The sequence below is a fragment of the Littorina saxatilis genome, linkage group LG3, assembly GCF_037325665.1.
Source record: "Littorina saxatilis isolate snail1 linkage group LG3, US_GU_Lsax_2.0, whole genome shotgun sequence".
Taxonomy (NCBI): Eukaryota; Metazoa; Mollusca; class Gastropoda; order Littorinimorpha; family Littorinidae; genus Littorina; species Littorina saxatilis.
Window position 1 is genome coordinate 63,814,132 of NC_090247.1, and position 17,500 is coordinate 63,831,631.

At 41.8% G+C, this 17,500-nt stretch overlaps 2 protein-coding genes across 3 annotated transcripts in view; one reads left to right on the forward strand and one right to left on the reverse strand.

Moving 5' to 3' along the window:
- Window positions 1–788, forward strand: part of LOC138962921 (ras-related and estrogen-regulated growth inhibitor-like protein) — an 18,822-nt gene extending 18,034 nt beyond the window's left edge. Inside the window, exon 6 of the mRNA XM_070334880.1 lies at window positions 1–788. This exon is cut by the window's left edge and continues 357 nt beyond it. The gene's annotated coding sequence lies outside the window, so the exon portion shown is untranslated.
- Window positions 789–2,772: 1,984 nt separating this feature from the next.
- Window positions 2,773–17,500, reverse strand: part of LOC138962935 (organic cation transporter protein-like) — a 17,855-nt gene continuing 3,127 nt past the window's right edge. The window contains exons 1-8 of one of the 2 annotated variants that reach the window (XM_070334906.1): window positions 15,819–15,918; window positions 12,684–12,838; window positions 8,307–8,475; window positions 7,742–7,972; window positions 6,809–7,035; window positions 6,142–6,317; window positions 3,935–4,086; window positions 2,773–2,978 (exon numbers count right to left, since the gene is read on the reverse strand). In XM_070334906.1, coding sequence (XP_070191007.1) covers window positions 2,870–2,978; window positions 3,935–4,086; window positions 6,142–6,317; window positions 6,809–7,035; window positions 7,742–7,972; window positions 8,307–8,475; window positions 12,684–12,838; window positions 15,819–15,877 — 1,278 coding nt within the window. In that variant the 5' untranslated portion in view covers window positions 15,878–15,918 and the 3' untranslated portion in view covers window positions 2,773–2,869. Of the gene's footprint in view, window positions 2,979–3,934; window positions 4,087–6,141; window positions 6,318–6,808; window positions 7,036–7,741; window positions 7,973–8,306; window positions 8,476–12,683; window positions 12,839–15,818; window positions 15,919–17,500 lie in introns of those variants that run through there. The other variant, XM_070334905.1, reaches the window with a different exon arrangement.

Genomic DNA, 17,500 nt, shown 5'->3' on the forward strand with positions numbered 1-17,500 from the left:
TCCGTGGGTACAGTTCTAAGCGCAGGTTTTTTTAAAGTTTTTTTATGCAATTTATATCGCGCACATATTCAAGGCGCAGGGATTTATTTATGCCGTGTGAGATGGAATTGTTTACACAATACATCACGCATTCACATCGGCCAGCAGATCGCAGCCATTTCGGCGCATATCCTACTTTTCACGGCCTATCATTCCAAGTCACACGGGTATTTTTATCTATGCCTATACAATTTTGCCAGGAAAGACCCCCTTTGTCAATCGTGGGATCTTTAACGTTCACACCCAATGTAGTGTACACGAAGGGACCTCGGTTTTTCGTCTCATCCGAAAGACACAGGCAGACAGACACACAGACAGACACGCAGACACAGACACACAGATCAACGAGAAAAGACGTGACTCGTACGTAAATCAAGGTATTTTCGTGCAAGAGAATCTGTATGCCAGTGACAGAATTTGAAAGATACAAATTGGAATCTGTTGCATTGCATACAAAACTTTAGACATGCAATGTGATGCTTTTTTTGGGAAATTACAAATTCACAGAATCTAAAAATTGTTCTTGCGGGCAAATCGAAAATGTGAATCAAATCAAGACAAAACTTGAATTTATATGCGAATCTGAACGTAGTTCGATTCACAAGAGTGTTTACATTATTCCAGAATCTTCGCTCAGCAAACTGACTTTTGAGGCAGCTGAAACAATATGGACATTGTAATGCACTGTTTTATAGTGCCCTGTTACTGTGCCGTAAACTCTTAAGTATGATGTGATATATTATTGTGATGCTATTGTGATGAATGTGTGCCATATGTGTTTTGTAAGTAATGATGCAATGAACATGAAATGCTGAAATAAAATTCAGTTAAAAGTGCTTTTGCTGTTTTTGTTTGGTGCAAACTGTTGTGTGTTTCGTGGTTCTAAAGTGTGTGTGTGTGTGTGTGTGTGTGTGTGTGTGTGTGTGTGTGTGTGTGTGTGTGTGTATGTGTTTTGTGTGTGTGTGTGTGTTTGTTGTGTGTGTGTGTGTGTGTGTGTGTGTGTGTGTGTGTTTTGTGTGTGTGTGTTTGTTTTGTGTGTGTGTGTTTTGTGAGGGTGTATGTGTGTGTGTGTGTGTTTTGTGTGTGTGTGTGTGTGTGTGTGCGTGTGTGTGTGTGTGTGTGTAAAATAAGGAAAGCAAGCAAGCGATCTTTTTCTTCTTCTTCTCGATCGCTCAGACAGGGACTCCGGAACTTCTGATGAAGTTTGCAGTACAGCGGAGACTCCGAAGGGTGCCGAAGATCTTCTCCTGAACTGGTGTGTCCAAGCAAGCAATCTAAACAGAGACTAAAATATTGGATAACTATGACAACATTTCTAAAATATTGGATAACTATGACAAAAATGTCCCAGCACTCACGACGAAAAGCATAGCACGAACAAGCGACTTTCCTTGGATAACCACATACACAAAGATAACCGAAAACACAAAATGACGCTCGCAAAATGACCGAAAACAAACAAACAAAAATACTGCAGTGTCAGTGCGTGCTTTTCTTTCTTTTCTTTTTTCAGTAGTAAAGTTACTTTAAAATCAACAGTTTCATTTCTTCTTTCTGTCCTTATTTTTTTTTTTTTATGAGGCGCACTGTGTTTGAAATCAACGATCCCAAAGCCTGCCAAACGGTTGTGTGACGTGTCTAGTGTGTTGGCGAAGTGTCTTGTGCTTGTCACTTCTCGCTTTCAGCCCTCACCGCTGGCTAGCACCGTCTGTCCTTTTTAGGACAATGCGAAAAGAGAGCAGAATGCGTCAGTCTCTCCTGCCAGTACAATAACCTCTCCACAACAAGCCCTATGTAGTGCCTCCATCGCGGCGACAGGCGTAAACTGGGTACCGCAAGGCCCCAGGCTAGACTACAAGGACTCGGAGGAGGTTGGCCCCTAGACGTGCGGCATGCGGGCCCACCGGTGTGTGGAAACACCCAGGTGCCCACGAACCAACCTCCAGCTATGGGTCAAATAGCCGGGCAGGATAGGCTCGTCAACTCTGGCAGGCAGCTATCCTAAGAGAAGAAGAGAAGAACGATCCCAAAACAGATAGACTGCGAAAGTTCCAAAATAAAGAATTACAAGACAATAAAGGTCAGGCACCGTAAAGTATTACTTTTAACAAAACAAGACATTTACAAGTACATCGACCCAGTTGTCTTTATAGTTGACAGACACATGAACGAAGGGGAAACTTATCTCAGCGTTGGTTAAGGGCAGAATATACCTGCGCAGTTTCAGCGGCACAGACGACGCACTGCATATTATCCATGCTGCGATCGGGATTATGACGAGTACTTGGCCTGTTTTCCTTTCACGCAACGTGTAGCGGGCTGGGATAATCTGCAGTGCGTCGTCTGTCCTGCTGAAGTTACATAGGTGAGCGCCAGGCCTTAGGATCACTCTCTGGCAAGGTGCCCTACCTCCTCATTTATCTTCGAAAAGTTGAAAATGCCACATGTGCTCATTAACATTATCGTTAAAAGCTTTATGTTTTCAGTAATAAACTTGACAGAGTGAATCTACCGTACAAACATTTGAATAGGACAATTAACGATATTGTGGATACACCAAAGAGCCATTGTTCTTGAAAATTCAAAGAATTGTTCTAATCAAAGCAAAGATTGAAATAAAATAAGATAGCGCTCTGGCATAGTTTGTTGAAAGTGCCACTCTTAATCACATGAAACAAAATCAAGATCGGAATAAGCAATTTCTAGAATAAGCAATAGTTCTTCTTTTTTATAAAAAAAAAACCCCACTAAACTTAAAAAGCAACATTCTCAAGAAAAATGTAGAAAAAGCAACGACACACAAACACCACCAATCATTCAAAAGTGGCAATTAAATAGTGTGTTTTTCGCTGCCATTGGACGCAAACATGTTTTCTTCGTTCTTGGCCATGGGCAATATTTCCGCCTCTGTGCTGAAAGCAAGGTCATCATCTGGTATTCTGCAACGGAAAAAATAACCGACTTATGATTCTTTAAACGTTTCACAAAAGAACAGTATTCAAATAACACAACTGTACGATTGTGAAACGTCTACTAAAAGAACAGAATTTAAAATATGCAATGCAAATGTGTGACTTCATTGTAAGAAAATATTTCCCTGCGAATCTTCCCGTGTTTTGCTGTTGTTCATGTATATACACCAAGCAATAACAATAACAATAACAGCACTTTATTGTCCATTAAAATATTATTTTCTTCGGCCTGTAAACGATTATAACAACAATTGTATAGGACAACACACATAAAACATAAAACATAGGTTCACGTATGTAATAACAAGCACGCCTATCATATTTCCAATAACACTGACCGAAATTAAAGTGCTGTCCGTGTCATCTTTAAATTCAATAAATGTACAGATAAAATCTAAATAAGGTCAAACGTCTTTAAGACTATCACAATCAAATATAATATTGCACTATGTAAATTTACCCTCTCATATCACAGGAGTTGGGTTTCACAGCAGAGCAATCACATTACGAATATCACAGATTAGGATTTGTAAACTGCAAAGAACCCTCACTCGAGCAATAATGTACACTGCTCATAGACGCAATCAGACACCTTACGGTGGGTAATACTGCTTTGGGAAAACAAACTTTGCGTGTTCGTGTCTACACTGAGCGGAAACCTTGTTGTGCTCATGTCAAGTGACACGTTCAAACAGAACACTTTTCGCCTCAAATAGTTCCAAGCCTTATAATTACATCTCCATACAACAAACAAACAAACAAACACAACCAAAGACCAAACAAACACAGACAGACAGACAGACAGACAGACACACACACACACACACACACACACACACACACACACACACACATTAACACTTATAACCAACATCTTAATGAAACGAAAAATAACAACCACACGGCAGCTATTCCTGTTTTACCTGCCAAAGAGTTCAGCGTCGCGAACGGTTTCCGGCAAGTTGCGACCTCTGGTTTCCGGCAGGAAGAAGATCATGACGGCAGTCAGCAGCCCGGCCACCCCGAACACCATCTGGGGCAGAGCCGGACCCCACATCCCGCTCACGTACGTGTTCTGCAAATACGACCCGGGGTATGTACAAGTATAGTGTGCTACATGCAAACATTGTGTGCACAATTAAAAAATAGTGCCACTTATTTAAATATCCACCCCCACCCCCACACGTACACACACAACAAAGGCAGTTGCAACTGAAGAGATATCCTTTAAATGTCGGAATACTTTAGTAATCTAAAAAATATCACGATTAGACCAAAATCTTAGAAAATGATCAGCAGGGGAGGCAATCACCTTGCTGCAATTCAAAGAGCAAATAGCAGCGGTTGTGTCCCTTGTCACAGCATTGATTTTTTTCATAATAGCAAAAACGTATCCGATATAATTATATTGTAGTAGTTAAGGGGTCAAACACGGTTTCGCGAAGTTCTATTTGTCTTTAGGGCCACAGGGCTTTGAAGCTAAACGTTAAACTTACTTACTGCCCGTTATGCCGGATGGCATGTAGGGCAGCAATGCTTTGTTGTTTCTGTAACAAACCATTTTTAAAGGACTTGTGGTTGTTACCCCAGTGCCAATAATAACAGCTATTGTGTTTTCAGCGTAGCAATAGGGTCCGATATTTAGACGAGACAAGTATAATGCCGACGAGTCGAAGACGAGTCGCATTATACTTGTTCGAGTCTAAATATCGGACCCTATTGCTACGCTGAAAACACAATAGCGATTATATAGCTGTTCTGACCTTGATTTGTTGTTCCAAACTTACAAAATGACAGTTTTTGCGTCGATGCGTTGATCTCAGGTTTTGATAGCAGACGCCGTTTCTTATGCGCATTAGTTTTGCGCAGGCGCCACACTGACTTTGGAAAAAAACTCGATTTGACAACACAGCTAGCTGTTTAACAGCTTTTTATTAGTTCATTCGAATACAACAAAAAGAAGTTTGAGTTTTTTTAATTTTGAACAAGACTACTTATGAAGAAGACCAAAACACAACATAAACGGAAAACTAGAAACAACTGAAGAACTAGGATGCAACAAGGGGAGGAGAAGAGAACAGCTAATCGCGAGCAGACAGCAGCGAAGTTTTCAGTTTGGGTGAATGGCATTTATACTTGTCTCGTCATGAAGCGAATTTTTCAACCTCAGTTATAAACGACTACATGAATGTTAGTGCCATGGGTTGTACATCAATACTTTAGAGGGGAAGTGGGGTATTTAGTGTGGAGTTACGAGATAAGAAAAGCCGAATGCGAAAGTTTGTGTCAGTCGGCAACTGACACAGGCACACAAAAACGGCTGTTCCGTGTTACTCCCCTGTATGTACTACATCTTTCGACTTTGGGCATTTTGTGGTGTTTAGGGACAGAAAATAATTGATTTAGTCCTGTTTCATCGGGAAGTTAGCAGAAAAGGGTATGCTATCGACATTTGTAAAGCTGAAAAACATTCCCGAGAAGAATTTCAAGTTGTCAGTGTATGCTGTTGTCGATTAAAACATCGTGTGGTACAGATGGGTAAACCGGACCCATGCGTCTTTGTTATTGCCAATATGCTTTTGGATATTGGCAAAAATGGCCGACTTCCGTAGCATTATGCTTTGATGATCGGAAGAGACCATCCAATCACAGCCCCCGAATTCCCCCACGTGTCCATCAGAATAGCTATATTATGTAATATGTTATTTGTTGGAAAAAAACACACCTGGAGGACCAGTGGATTGGGCTTTGTCAGACCTCTACCCTTCGATCTGTTCGGCTTGGGTGGCCCTACCAGGAGACGAAACTCCCGCTGATATAGTTCTATATGGGTCGCTGAGGCACGCAAGCCCCCCGACCACGTCAAGGTGGTATTCTATCGGGCACCATGCAATTAAAGGTGATGTATACGAGCGGGACACATTTAAAAGACCACACAAAGACTGACCAGGTTCAAAAAAAGGAAAAGAAAAAGAAAGATCAACGAAGAAGGATGCTCTCTCACCGCCGATTTAAAAAACGATTAAAAAAATTTAAAAAACCAAAACAATAAAGGAGGGTTTGAAGCTGCCTGCATGCAACTGATGTCAAAACCAAAAAAAAGACAAAAACAATTATGCAAAAGACTGACCAGGTCAGCGATGTAGGGCGAGGCCAGTCCCCCGAAACGTGACATCATGGAGCACGAGCCCAGACCGAAGCTACGCAGCACGGTGGGGAAGAGCTCGGGGGACAACACGTAGATAGCAACAAACCCGGCTGACACACACATCCTGCCGAAGAAAGACAGCGCGCGAAAGATCCAGTCTGAAACATAAAACACGCGTTTGAATGTGTTTGTGTGTGTGTGTGTGTGTGTGTGTGTGTGTGGGGGGGGGGGGGGTTGGATGGGTGGTAGTGGTAGTGGCGGTTGTGGTGATGGTGGTGGATGGTGGTGGGGGTGGTGGTGGTGTGTGTGTGTGTGTGTGTGTGTGTGTGTGTGCCGTGTGTGTGTGTGTGTGTGTGTGTGTGTGTGTGTCTATATGTGTGTATGAGCGTGTATGTGTGGAATTAGTCACACTCACAGACACACACACAATCACGTAGTCAATTTCACAGTCTCGCCCCCCCCCTCCTAGTCACACACACACACACACACACTCGCGCGCGACAAAGACATAAATAACATAAAACCGAAAACGAAACAAAACAAGAAAATACTGAAAGAAACCAACACAACGTCCCATCACAAATCATTATCACCATCACCACCCAAACCCGGCAACACCAACACCAACACTACAACCAACACCCCTTACCACTGCCGCCCAAGACTGTGGGGAGGATGGCCGCCAGACAGACCACGCCCCCTGTCCCGATTGACGCGAGGAGGAAGTGGCGTCTACCAATCCTCTCTATGAGGAAGAAGAAGAGGAAGAGCGAGATGAACTCCACGAGATTCAACACGGTGTAGTTGAGGAAGATATCGCCACTCATGTTCGTCACGTTGTAACTCAGGCCGTAATTGCACAAGACTATCAGAATCCTGAAAACATGTGGCGCTATATTACTAAAAAATGTTATTAATGGTTATGCAATAAGTTGATCTTAGTAGTGTATTTATGTTCAATTCATTAAGCTTTTTTTTTTTATCGTGTCTTTGTGTTATTAGAAATGCGATGTTGTGCAAACAGAAAAATGTCCATGTTTACAGTGTAAAATGAAAATGGACATTCAAGTTTTTTTAATTTGTTATCTTATCTTATCTTATCCACTATAGCTCAGGAGATATTTGCAGATGACTTTCATTATCCCGCAAAAAAAAAAATTCTTCTCAGGAATTGATGCTGTAACCCTTGAAATAAAATTGTTGTAGCGCTGGTTGTAATTGCACATGACAACCAGAATCCCCCAAAACATTTCAGGAATCGAAAGACTTATTCATGATCATTAGCTAAGGATAGTATGTGCACATAACTACCACAATAGCGAAAAAAGATCTCAGGAATTGATGTACAAAATCTGTGTAGCTCTAGCCGTGGTTGCACAAGACTATTTCAATCCTAAGAAAAAAATCTCAGGAATTGATGATATAGGCCAGGACGCTATTACATATGAATATATCAAAACCCTGTCAGGCATTACAATTTCAGGAATTAATGCTGTACATCAGGCTGTATAAATATGAATTATTTGATTCTCACAATCCTGAGAAATCTCAGGAATCACAATCTCAAGAATATATAGCTTACCAGCTCAAATAAAGTAGGTTGTAACGAACGAAGAGTCTTGGAACGCGAAACAGTTGAAGGGGCGTAACTCTTGTGCCACGGTTCTGGGAGTTGTCCTTCTTGTCGAACATGGCGCTGGAAAGTTTCGGTGCTATGGAGACGCCATTTGTTTTCGCCATTGCATCGACAATCTTCTGAGCTTCGTCCAGCCGGCCCTTTGAGACGAGCCACCTTGGTGATTCAGGGACAAAACTGAAAGAAAAAAAGGTGTTCAGATGAAGGGCACCGAAAGTTGATACATTTAGGGGTAAGTTATTTACCATGGACACATTAGTACGCTGTGGGTTTGGATGCCGACAGTTGATTCATGCTTATCATTAAAGCGTAAGCCATGAAGTAACAGACACATATTAACACACCGGCTTTAGTCAGCAAAACCCAGCAAAGCAAAGTGTAAAACAACGCTCGCGTGTGTATATGAATATATTTATGATTTTCATTCTTTAGCGTGGACCAGTTTAATTTAAATGCAAGTGCTTGTTTGCCTGATTGCAAGTGAGAAAGTGGGTTCACTGGGTTCACTAACAAGTATCCAACGAGGATGACGATGCAGGGGGAGAGCACACAGGCCTGATAGGATCGCCAGTCCCGCAGCAGGAAGGCACAGAGGCCGCCAAGCAGCACCATGATTGTGCTCATCGTTCTGGTCACCAGACCCGTCATTCGCCGGTACGAGGGTCCTTGCATCTCCAACGCTGTGTCGACAAGAATAACAGTCACAGAACAGAAACTGAGACTGCTAACGTCCCCCCCCAAAAAAAAATTTTTTTTGGTTGTATTAAGTGTGATTTGTAAGACGGAAATCCATAAACACTATCTTGCTGACCTGCCGATTCCCCCCCCCCCCCCCCCCACACACACACTCTACCGTTTTCCCGAACGAGCTCACAACTGTCATGAACGAAACCTATATAATCAAAACCAGTCGAAATGAAACTTAGATAAAGTAAAGTATCAGAAAATAACATTTGTTGGGACAAATTCAAGAACGGAATACAAAAAACAGTTTTTATTGTTTTAAGATTTGTTAATGGAATTTTGCAGTAAAGAGGGTTAACGCAGAAGCTTGTTTGTTTGTTTTTAAACACATTTTCATGCAATCTTTTTCTTTTGAACGTTTCTAATTATTCCAGGAAAGTTCGTTCACGGCAAATCTGTGAAAAGGCATATGACACAAAAAGGCCTTGGCATCGGGGAACACTCCTCCTTCAGAACGCGGGAAACACCCTGGGTGACTAGTGGTTACAAAAGGAATTAACATACTTATTGTGCACTCCCAAAATCGAATTCCTGGCATCTGCTGAATAAAATCTTACAATAGCTACGTCTCATATGTTTTCAAGTCTCAGTATAAATTTGTCAATATCTGGAGGCACCCGCTTGTTCATAGCCAGGGTAGGTAGGTAGCCTTGGGCGACCAGCAGAAGATGCTTGTTTTGCCCGAAAAATCTAAACCATTGCTTTGGTACGCCTGATAGCAAGGCGACCCAATGGTTCACTCTTAGCTGTCTGCGCTTTTCTGAACATTTTATGACTGCTTGCTTCTGGCATCAACGCAGAATGCAAACAATGACCACTGAGTTATACTTGTTGTTTTTGTTTGTGCTGAATGTGAGATGTGATATGCGTCTACGTTGTAGTCCATCCGATCCAAACCGCCCATCGTCTGGACAGCGATCGACCTGCCGTTTTGACAATGTCACAGATTGTAACTTCAGCGTATGCAAGGTAAGGTACCTGTGACTGAGTGCGAGTGCAAGTGCCTGTGGCACCATAATAAAATGACGCCATCCTCGCGATGACATTCCTTTCACGTCATTCGCGTGACGTAACCGTACGAAAATTACGCAGCGAGATAATCGTTTGTTTTTACTCGGGATGGGCGAAGCTGTGGAAACGTGATACACCAGTTATAACAGTTCCGTGGCCATTTTAGATCTCGCACATGCGCACTTCTTTTATCGCGAGCAGATTCGACCTATTTCCTTTTCCGTGTGATGCGCATATCGTTTTTCGGCATGTTTATGTCTTTCTCCTTTTCCAGTTGATTTCACCGCATGCGCAGATCGTGTTATTCGCCCATGTCTCTACGCAAGGGACACTACTCCGGCGCACTACTCCACCCGTTGAAAGGGGAAAACATTTTCTTCAGTACAAGTAGTCTTTATTAATAAACAATTAACTGAGCGAACGACGAAGAAGAAGAAGAAGAATAAACAATTAACAAGAAGGACGTTGTAAATTCATTCAATGCAGACAAAATAAGAAATATGTTTGACGAACTTGTTCTGTTCTTATTCACATGACACAATATATGAAGATCGAGAGATGTTATTAAAAAACCGTGTTCCAGGCAACTCGCAAACAGATAACCGCTGTGTACTTCACCACAACCCAACGCAAAGGAAACATGACACACTACTATTTGGCATACCTTTTTGCATTCATTGAACTTTTCCCCAATAAATTCGGCTCACATCAGTCGTACTAAAAGTTTGTCAAAACACGACACACGGGCGATAACAAATGCCCACCTGAATGGTGGTTTGCAACCACACACTAACGACCGTCGAGGCACGTAATGAATTTTGCAATCTTCCGACCACCATTTTTTAAGTCGGTTACTCCCATTACTGCAACCATTAACACAGCATGTTAACGCCATCGCTAATTTGGATGTAACGTGAGGTTTTTGTTATAACATAGAGGAAAACACACCGTCCCGTTCAATTGCTTCCATCACGTTGAGCAGACGATGCAGCGGTTGCTCGTCGAAATTTCTCGTCCAACCAGAATCGCTTTGGGTATCACGTGAGTTTTCCTTCTTTGTACCATGTAAGTGCCGAAACTGTTAACTGGTGTATTGTGTTTGCCGATTGTTTCTTCTTGTCAGTGTTTGTGATCCGTTCCATTCTACACCTTCACACCTTCATACGTAGTTGTGTAAGTATCTAATCAATATATTTATCGAGTTAATCGAACATCAACTGATAATCAGGCAAACGCCGGTGTAACACGAAATTTTTACTCTACGAAAAATTTACTCCGGAGTAAATATTTCGTACGAAATTCTTACTCCGAGTACACTTTTCGTACGAGAAAAGAACTCCCCAAGGCACGAAAAAATTACTCCCTCCACGAAATTTTTACTCACCATTTTTTTTACTTCCAGTAAAAATCTCGTACGCAAAAATGGGATGCGGGCGAAGGGATAATGCCAATAAGTGATCTCGCGCAAACGAATGTCGCGCTACCCTCCTTCCACCCCTTCCACCACCAAGACTAACAGGGGACAAGGGAGTAAAAATTTCGTACACCTGGCATGGGAAGTTAAATTGCTCGTGTTGGGGTGAAGTAATTTATTCGTTATTTATTCGTCAGGGGAGTAACATTTTTGTACGAAATGTTTACTCGGAACTCACCTGTCTTGGGGAGTAATTTTCTCGTGCAATGGGGGAGTGTTTTTTTCGTAAAGGGAGTAACATTTTCGTACGAAATGTTTACTCCGGAGTAAAAATCTCGTGGGAGTAATTTTCTCGTGTTACACCGGTTAGTCTGAAAGACGTACGAAAGACGGTTGAATGGTACGCGAAAGAATGCGCGAAACACGTTCATTGTTCATTCATCATAAATATTTAGAAATATGTTAAGTTCGCTATTCATCGTTACAGATGCTTATGTAGCCTAGTTAACCTCGGACGAACTGTGTAAACGAACAGACAGGACTGGACAGACGTAACTTGACCACGTAATAACTCTGTTGCACAGAAGGTTTTAGAGAACTGTAGGGCCTATGTGTTTTTTCCAGACGTTCTTGGTTCCGTTCGTGGCTGTATTCGTAGCTGTCTTCGTGATTCTTCATAGCCGTATTCTTGGCTGTCTCCGTGATTTCTTCGGGGCTATCTTCGTAGTTCTTCGTGGCTGTCTTCGTGACTTCTTCGTGGCTGTTTTCGTGGTTTCCAGTTATTCTGTCTGTTCCGGTTCATCTTGGACCCTAACATTCTAACATTCTAACCCGAGATATGCTGGTCCTTTGAACGCTTGTGCTAACCATATCTAACGAGACGAGGGAGGATATTCTGGACTATGATGTCATAACAGAACAAGGCCAGTACGTTGTGACTCTCCGAGTGTGCTGACTACCTGCGTGTTGTTCCTGAACTGAACAATAATATATTTCATAATTCCTGTGTCCGCATAATATTGTTGTAAGGCTACTGTTAACCCCGACGAACCCTCTTTTGAGATAAGTACATGTATCAACTATTTTGTGTGTGTGTGTGTACATGTATGCGTAAACGTCCAGGTGAAGTGTCTGTCTGTTCGTGTTATTCGTAAGTAAAGTTTACTGTGAAATCAAAAGTAAAGTGGTTTGTATTTTTGTTGTTGAAAAAAATAAAGTACTAAGAGAGTGTATGAAAAATAATTATCCACCCATGCACCCTGGTACGCGACAGACAATACGCAAGTTAGCTAAACAACTCAACCTGTTCAGGTTAGATAATGGATTTGACGTTCTTCTCGTATGTAAAAAATGCAAAGTTTTGCCTATTGTGATTTTGTGTCGATTTTGTGATTTTGTCCTTCCATTTTTGTCTGGTCGATTTTGAGGGTACCCTAGCCTTATTTGAACGGCGGTCACGTGATCCCTGTACAAGATATCTTTAATCCAAAAAGTGATCCTGATATTTAAGTGAACGGCGTTAACTGGCATATCAAGTTTTAATGAAATGACATGGGAATTAATGCTTTCATTTGTGTGCGAAATTTGTTGCAATAATTTTTTTGGCCAAGTTTATGTCTAAATCTTGCAATCCTGCAATCCCAAAATAAAATGAATTACAAAAGTGCACACACAATTTGTGTTGTTGTTGTTGTTTAACGTTTTGAGATAATGACGTACGAATGACGTATGCAGGCAGATAGGCACCGGTGGTGGTGGCACCAGTGAGGAACCTGAGCACCATGAGGGTGGTGAGGTTGGACACGAAGATGAGGCCGACACCAGTCGCCGTCATTCCCAGCACCATCACCAGGTACATGCGCCGTCGTCCGAAGCTGTCACAGAAGTTAAAGGCACACGCCTTGTGAAAAAGTCTTCTAGTTTGCGCTCTACCTCAATTGGTTATGACTGTCCATATCGAAGTTAATCGTTTTAATTTAAAAATACACTTATGTTCTCATTTTGGTTTGTTTGTTTGTTTGTTTGCTTAACGCCCAGCCGACCACGAAGGGCCATATCAGGGCGGTGCTGCTTTGACATATAACGTGCGCCACACACAAGACAGAAGTCGCAGCACAGGCTTCATATCTCACCCAGTCACATTATTCTGACACCGGACCAACCAGTCCTAGCACTAACCCCATAATGCCAGACGCCAGGCGGAGCAGCCACTAGATTGCCAATTTTAAAGTCTTAGGTATGACCCGGCCGGGGTTCGAACCCACGACCTCCCGATCACGGGGCGGACGCCTTACCACTAAGCCAACCGTGCCGGTCACCATCTCATACCTGACCAGGCTTTTGCGTGGGATGAGAACAACCATACACTAGGTCGCATACCAACAATTGAAACCCTTACTGCATGTTGTGGTGAATTGGAATTTGTTGTATTAATACATTTATTAAAAAGACATTAGACACTTTGCACAGACAGCACACAGGTTGTTCATTTATGGTATGTGGCTAAATAGGGATGGTCTTATCCCACTTAAAAGACTGGGTGGCCGAGTGGTAACGCACTTGCGCTCGGAAGCGAGAGGTTGCGAGTTCGACCCTGGGTCAGGGCGTTAGCAATTTTCTCCCCCCTTTTCTAACCTAGGTGGTGGGTTCAAGTGCTAGTCTTTCGGATGAGACGAAAAACCGAGGTCCCTTCGTGTACACTACATTGGGGTGTGCACGTTAAAGATCCCACGATTGACAAAAGGGTCTTTCCTGGCAAAATTGTATAGGCATAGATAAAAATGTCCACCAAAATATCCGTGTGACTTGGAATAATAGGCCGTGAAAAGTAGGATATGCGCCGAAATGGCTGCGATCTGCTGGCCGATGTGAATGCGTGATGTATTGTGTAAAAAAAACTTCCATCTCACACGGCATAAATAAATCCCTGCGCATTGAATATGTGCGCGATATAAATTGCATAAAAAAATTAAAAAAATCCCTGCGCTTAGAACTGTTCCCACGGAATACGCGCGATATAAGCCTCATATTGATTGATTGATTGAAAAGATATGAAACGGTGAGCTGAACTAGAAAGAATATCGAACGCTGAAGAAAAAGAAGAACTAGAAAGAGCATGCCTTTAAGCTAAAACGATTAATTTCGATATCGACAATCATAAATAACAAACGAGGTAGAGTGCTTATGACAAGATCCAACAAACAAAGGAAAACAAGCACTCCAAGTATAGCAACAACAGTGAATACAAGTTATGTGTGTTAGTAAATACGGAGAATTATTACATGTTCATTTTGATACATTTCGTATTTCTTTGTATTCTTGAAGTCACGAAAAGATACTTATACCTGATTCAAAACAATCAAATCTGGCCAATGCAATCAATCGTGGCAATTAGTTTCAACTGAACTGATACTGCCAAATAACAATGGAGAATATGCGCGAAAAAGATAAATAAACAAGTCGCGTAAGGCGAAATTACTACATTTAGTCAAGCTGTCGAACTCACAGAATAAATCTGAACGCACTGCATTTTTTCACCAAGACCGCATACTCGTAGTTTCGTCAGTCCACCGCTCGTGGCAAAGGCAGTGAAATCGACAAGCCAGAATAGTGCGGTAATGGTCGCGCTGTGCGGGTTAGCACGCTTTTTTGTACCTATCTTCGTTTTAACTTTCTGAGCGTGTTTGTAATCCAAACATATCATATCTATATGTTTTTGCAATGAGAAACCGACAAGGAATAAGCTGAAATTGTTTTTAAATCGATTTCGGACATTTTATTTTAATCATAATTTTTATATTTTTAATTTTCAGAGCTTGTTTTAAATCCGAATATAACATATTTATATGTCTTTAGAATCACAAAATGATGAAGAATAAGATAAACGTAATTTTGGATCGTTTTGAAAAAAACAAATTTAATTACAATTTTCAGATTTTTAATGACCAAATTCATTAATTAGTTTTTAAGCCTCCAAGCTGAAATGCAATACCAAAGTCCGGCCTTTGTCGAAGATTCCTTTGCCAAAATTTAAATCAATTTTATTGAAAAATGAGGGTGTGACAGTGCCGCCTCAACTTTTACAAAAAGCCGGATATGGTCATCAAAGACATTTATAAAAAAAAAAACCAGAAAAAACGTCTGGGGATATCATACCCAGGAACTCTCATGTAAAATTTCATAAAGATCGGTCCAGTAGTTTACTCTGAATCGCTCTACACACACACACACACACACACGCACGCACGCACGCACGCACGTACGCACGCACGCACGCACGCACGTACGCACGCACGCACGCACGCACGCACACACACACACACACACACACACACACACACACACACACACACACACACACACACACACAATACACCACGACCCTCGTCTCGATTCCCCCCTCTACGTTAGAACATTTAGTCAAAACTTGACTAAATGTAATAACATGTATAACATTTAAACAAAAGTGGACACATCAGTAACCAGGTTAGGTTAATAAAATGTACTGTGCTCGCAATAATTATCAATCCATATGAATGTATAGATGACTCATTTTTAAGTACTGGTTACAGAAAGGTTCAATCATTGCCATAAATCAAAATTGACACTGGAGAAAATGCTTTGTGTCCACTGAATGTCGTAAACCATGCCAAATCTGAAACAGGTTGTAACAAAGCAATACCGTATATTGCAAAAAAAGAGACGAAAAAAAGACAAGAACAAAGACAAGACACAATATTATGTCAACAGGGCGTCCCGTGCTTCTTAATTTAGAGGCATTTTTGTCGAAAAATGCGTAGTACAATAGTCGAATGTCACACCAAAACATCACTCTAAATAATAAGGTGAACCTACTAGTCTCCCCCCGTGCTGTTCAAGAAAGCTCCGAGAAACTTGCCAAGAAACATCATCATGGTGGAATGGGAGCGGTACTGCTTTCGGCCACACACCAAGTTTAGCTGGACACAGGGAGAAATGCAACATGTATGACATTTCATACAAACTGATAAATTGTTTATATATTTCTCAGATTTATTCGGTATTATGCTAGCGCCCACACCCACTAATCTCCTCTACACTTATAATACAGTTGCAAATGGGCTCGTTGAATATCATAGGGATGGATCCACGAGCCTGTGGCGAGTGGATCCCGATGATATTCCCGCTGGGTCTTGACTGAAATACAAGCCATATAAAAAATCACGAGTGTTGTAACATGTATATCCCATGGGCACACCAAAGACAACGTGGAACACAACTTATAGCACTGTAGTTGTCTGTGGTGTGTAAAATAGGTGAGCCAGCGAGGTGTGTTCCTTTTCACAACCCCATGCTAAAGCCACGTCGCTGAAAAAATGAAGTGCAAACAAGTGCATCCGTAAATTTGTGTTAAATCTACATTCAAACCACTGTTGGATTTGCTTTCGAATGCATTTCAGTTTCAATATAGTAAAGAAAGCACACACAATGAAAGTTTTAATTGAATCAAAGACAGTTTCGATTTAGGTTCGGAGTCGGTCCAAGGTCACAGTTCCAGGCTACGGTCGGCAAAACCGGTTTGGCTGACTCGGATCCCAATTCTAGTTTAATTTTAGTGTTGGAGTGTAGAATTATTAAAAGAAACTAACATTTTACTGAATACATTTCTTTAGATTTAACCAGTCATTTCATGTACGTGAAAAATCTCTCTGAGTTAATTTGTCCGATCGTGCTTGCGTTGATCAACCCATACTGGTTAGTCGTAGTGTCAATTCTGTCTAAAACGGCATCATGGCCGCTCCTTGAAACTGCGTGTTGAATGCCGTTTGGACTGATTTTACTCCATCAGGATGAAATACACGTTTGCTGAGCTCTTGGATACCTTCATATAACCATGAACTTACTGCAGTGTAAAGCAAAACAGTTGGACATGCTCGAAAAATGGATAACACAGCCTGTGCTGGACGACGAAGCGAACGGGCCAGCGAAAAAGGTAAACGCAGTGAATCTTTGCTTGTTGAACCACAGGCGAAAGGTATCGTCCACTGGACTACTACTATCACAGAAAGACTACAAGGTACGTCACTCACCTTCGAGTTTTCTGTGTGCTTGGAGTCGCTTCCTGGGGGAAAATATTGTTCAAGACGGTTTGCCTCTTCCTACAGTCTGTGTAAGGTCAAATAAATACAGTTAAATGATTGTTTGAACTATATGCACCTTTAGTTTTCAGCTTCCGTTCGCTGCAGGTTGTTTTTAACCATCATTTGGACGAATCTTCGTTTGCGAGCCGCTAATATCCACTTGGCGGCTAATTACAGGGCCGGACCCAGGGGGGGTTCCAGGGGTTCCGGAACCTCACCCCTGGAAAAAGCATGTACCTTGCTTTGAGTGTTTTTGTTTTGTTTTTTTTAAATAAATTTTGTGTGTGTCTCTAACAAATTTTATTCAATGTGAAATCCGATGAGAAAAAGGTACCCCCCCCCCCCCCCCCACCAACTCACACTGACAGGCCTTAACCCTCAAAACAAGGCCCAGAATGCACCAGATTGCACAGATTA